The following is a 2,164-nucleotide window of genomic DNA, read 5'->3' as shown; positions in this document are numbered from 1 at the left end:
TTTTTTTTTTTTTTTTGTCTTTGTCTTTTTGAGACAGGGTCTCCCTATGCAGTTCAGGCTGGGTTTGAGCTCACTTTGTAGCCCAGGTTGTGCTCGAACTTGCAATGATCCTCCTGCCTTAGCTTCCTGGGTGCTGGGATTGCAGGTGTGCACCACCACACCCGGCACCCAATGTCATTTTTAATGCAGAAGATTTCTGTACAATTTACCATATAATATCAAAATAAGGGATCTAGTTTTAACAATTTAATATACTCCTATTATCTGTTTTGGTTGGGTCTGTGAACTTAAAATAGTTCTCAACTACCAACCTACCATTTAAACTATATTAGTATTTGTTTTTATTTACTTTTTTTTTTTTTTTTTTTGGAGACATTGTTTTGCTGTGCAGCTCAGGTTGGTTTGAACTCACTTTGCAGGCCAGGCTGGCCTCAGACTTGCAGGCATCCTCCTGCCTCAGCCACCTGAGTGCTGAGATTATAGGTGTGTGCCACTGTGCCTGGCTAGTATTTGTTTTTAAAAAGATCTTTATTGTATGCTTTTGCCAAAGTTGATAGAAAAAAAGGGCTAAGTTTTAAATTTGAATGGAAGCATGAGTTGGTAGTATATGAATCAGTGAACTGAGTACTTTAGATTTTATTGTTTTTATCATTCATTCATTCACTCACTCACTCATTCATTCATTCATTCATTTAGAGACAGGGTCTCATTGCATAGTTCCGGCTAGCCTCAAACTCACAGTGATCCTTCTGCCTCAGCCTCCTGAGTGCTGGGATTACAGGTGCGCGCCACCGTGCCTAGTTAACTGACTCTTTATTTACAGGTTCAAGCCAGTTTTACTAGTGAGGTACAAATGACAGGTGCTTTTTTTTTTTTTTTAATACCTATCCAGTCCTATGTTCAAGTGTTCCCTTTAAAGGTTTTGTGAAGAGATATATGTCCTTTATCTCCTTCCAGCGATGTGCATTTTGTAAGCACCTTGGAGCCACTATCAAATGCTGTGAAGAGAAATGTACCCAGATGTACCATTATCCTTGTGCTGCAGGAGCTGGTACCTTTCAGGACTTCAGTCACTTCTTCCTTCTTTGTCCAGAACACATTGACCAAGCTCCTGAAAGATGTAAGTTTACTTCAGATATATTTTAAAACTGTTACCATTGTGTTTACTTACAATAGCATTGGTGATATTAAAAGTGATGTTCACAATCCTGATAGTCTGAGAGATCTTTGCTGTAGGTCCTTAAAGAGAAATTTGTTATCAACAGTTTCTTTGAAATTAATTTTAAAAAGTTACTTCCTTAGAATTCAAAGAGAGGTTTTATATTCTTATTTAAAAGATAATTTAAACCCTGTAGAAATACAAACCAAGTAAGCAGTATTTCTGGTATGTATTATAGAGCAGTTTATTGAGAGGCTAAGTAGTATTCCATGTCTTAAAAAAAAAAATAGTACCGAGTGAGAAACTTCGAAGCTGACTTTCTCCAGTATGATTTCAAGATATCTGTTAAATGCTTACTAAATTCTCGAACACTGTGGCCTTGAGAGTGTGATACGGATCTCTGTACTGCTTCTTCCTGACCTGTCTGCCTTGGTTATGTGTAAGCTGTAGTGGTGCTTTTTTTACCCCAGCAGTATTTTATAATCTTAAAATTCATTGAAAATGTTTAAATGTATGAATTCTATGTTCTACAGGAAATTATAACTTTTTACTATTTTATCATTAAAGATACTGTCTTTTCACTATATGAATTTCTAAGGCGATACTGTTTTTTCACTGTATGGATTTCTAAAGAGTATATATGCTTTGAGGCCTTGTTTCACCTAGTACATTTTATTTTCAGTCTCACTAGAAAATCATGATGTTTTATTCCCCTTTTTTTATATTGCCTCTTACTTAATTGCTAGCTTTTACCTGTTTCTTAATAATATTGATGAAAGTTTTTTTTCCTATTTTCACCAAATCTATGAAATATTAATATAGCTACTTTAGGTTTAACTTAAAATAATTTCAAATACAGTTAGACTATACTGTTACTTTTTATCTTTGTTTTATTTCATCTTCAGTTAAAATTATTTTGTGTCCACAAATGTAGTAGTATGCCCCTTTTCACTATAGAGGCTCAAATTATAGATAGGGCCAACGGAAATTTCAAGTTTATATATA

General features: G+C 34.8%; 1 protein-coding gene across 3 annotated transcripts in view; it reads left to right on the top strand.

Annotated features, from left to right (window-relative positions):
* The window catches only part of Kmt2c (lysine (K)-specific methyltransferase 2C), a gene marked incomplete at its 5' end in the record, with an annotated part of 175,128 nt that overhangs the window by 55,435 nt on the left and 117,529 nt on the right, over window positions 1–2,164 (top strand). For all 3 annotated transcript variants that reach the window (XM_013504579.1, XM_013504577.1, XM_013504578.1), the window contains 1 exon segment: window positions 958–1,120. In XM_013504579.1, the coding sequence (XP_013360033.1) occupies window positions 958–1,120 (163 nt within the window).

This window comes from Chinchilla lanigera, unplaced genomic scaffold (genome assembly GCF_000276665.1).
Source record: "Chinchilla lanigera isolate Chin_1 unplaced genomic scaffold, ChiLan1.0 scaffold00090, whole genome shotgun sequence".
NCBI lineage: Eukaryota > Metazoa > Chordata > Mammalia > Rodentia > Chinchillidae > Chinchilla > Chinchilla lanigera.
The sequence above is the reverse complement of the archived record's forward strand: the minus strand, read 5'-3'. Positions and strand labels throughout refer to the sequence as shown.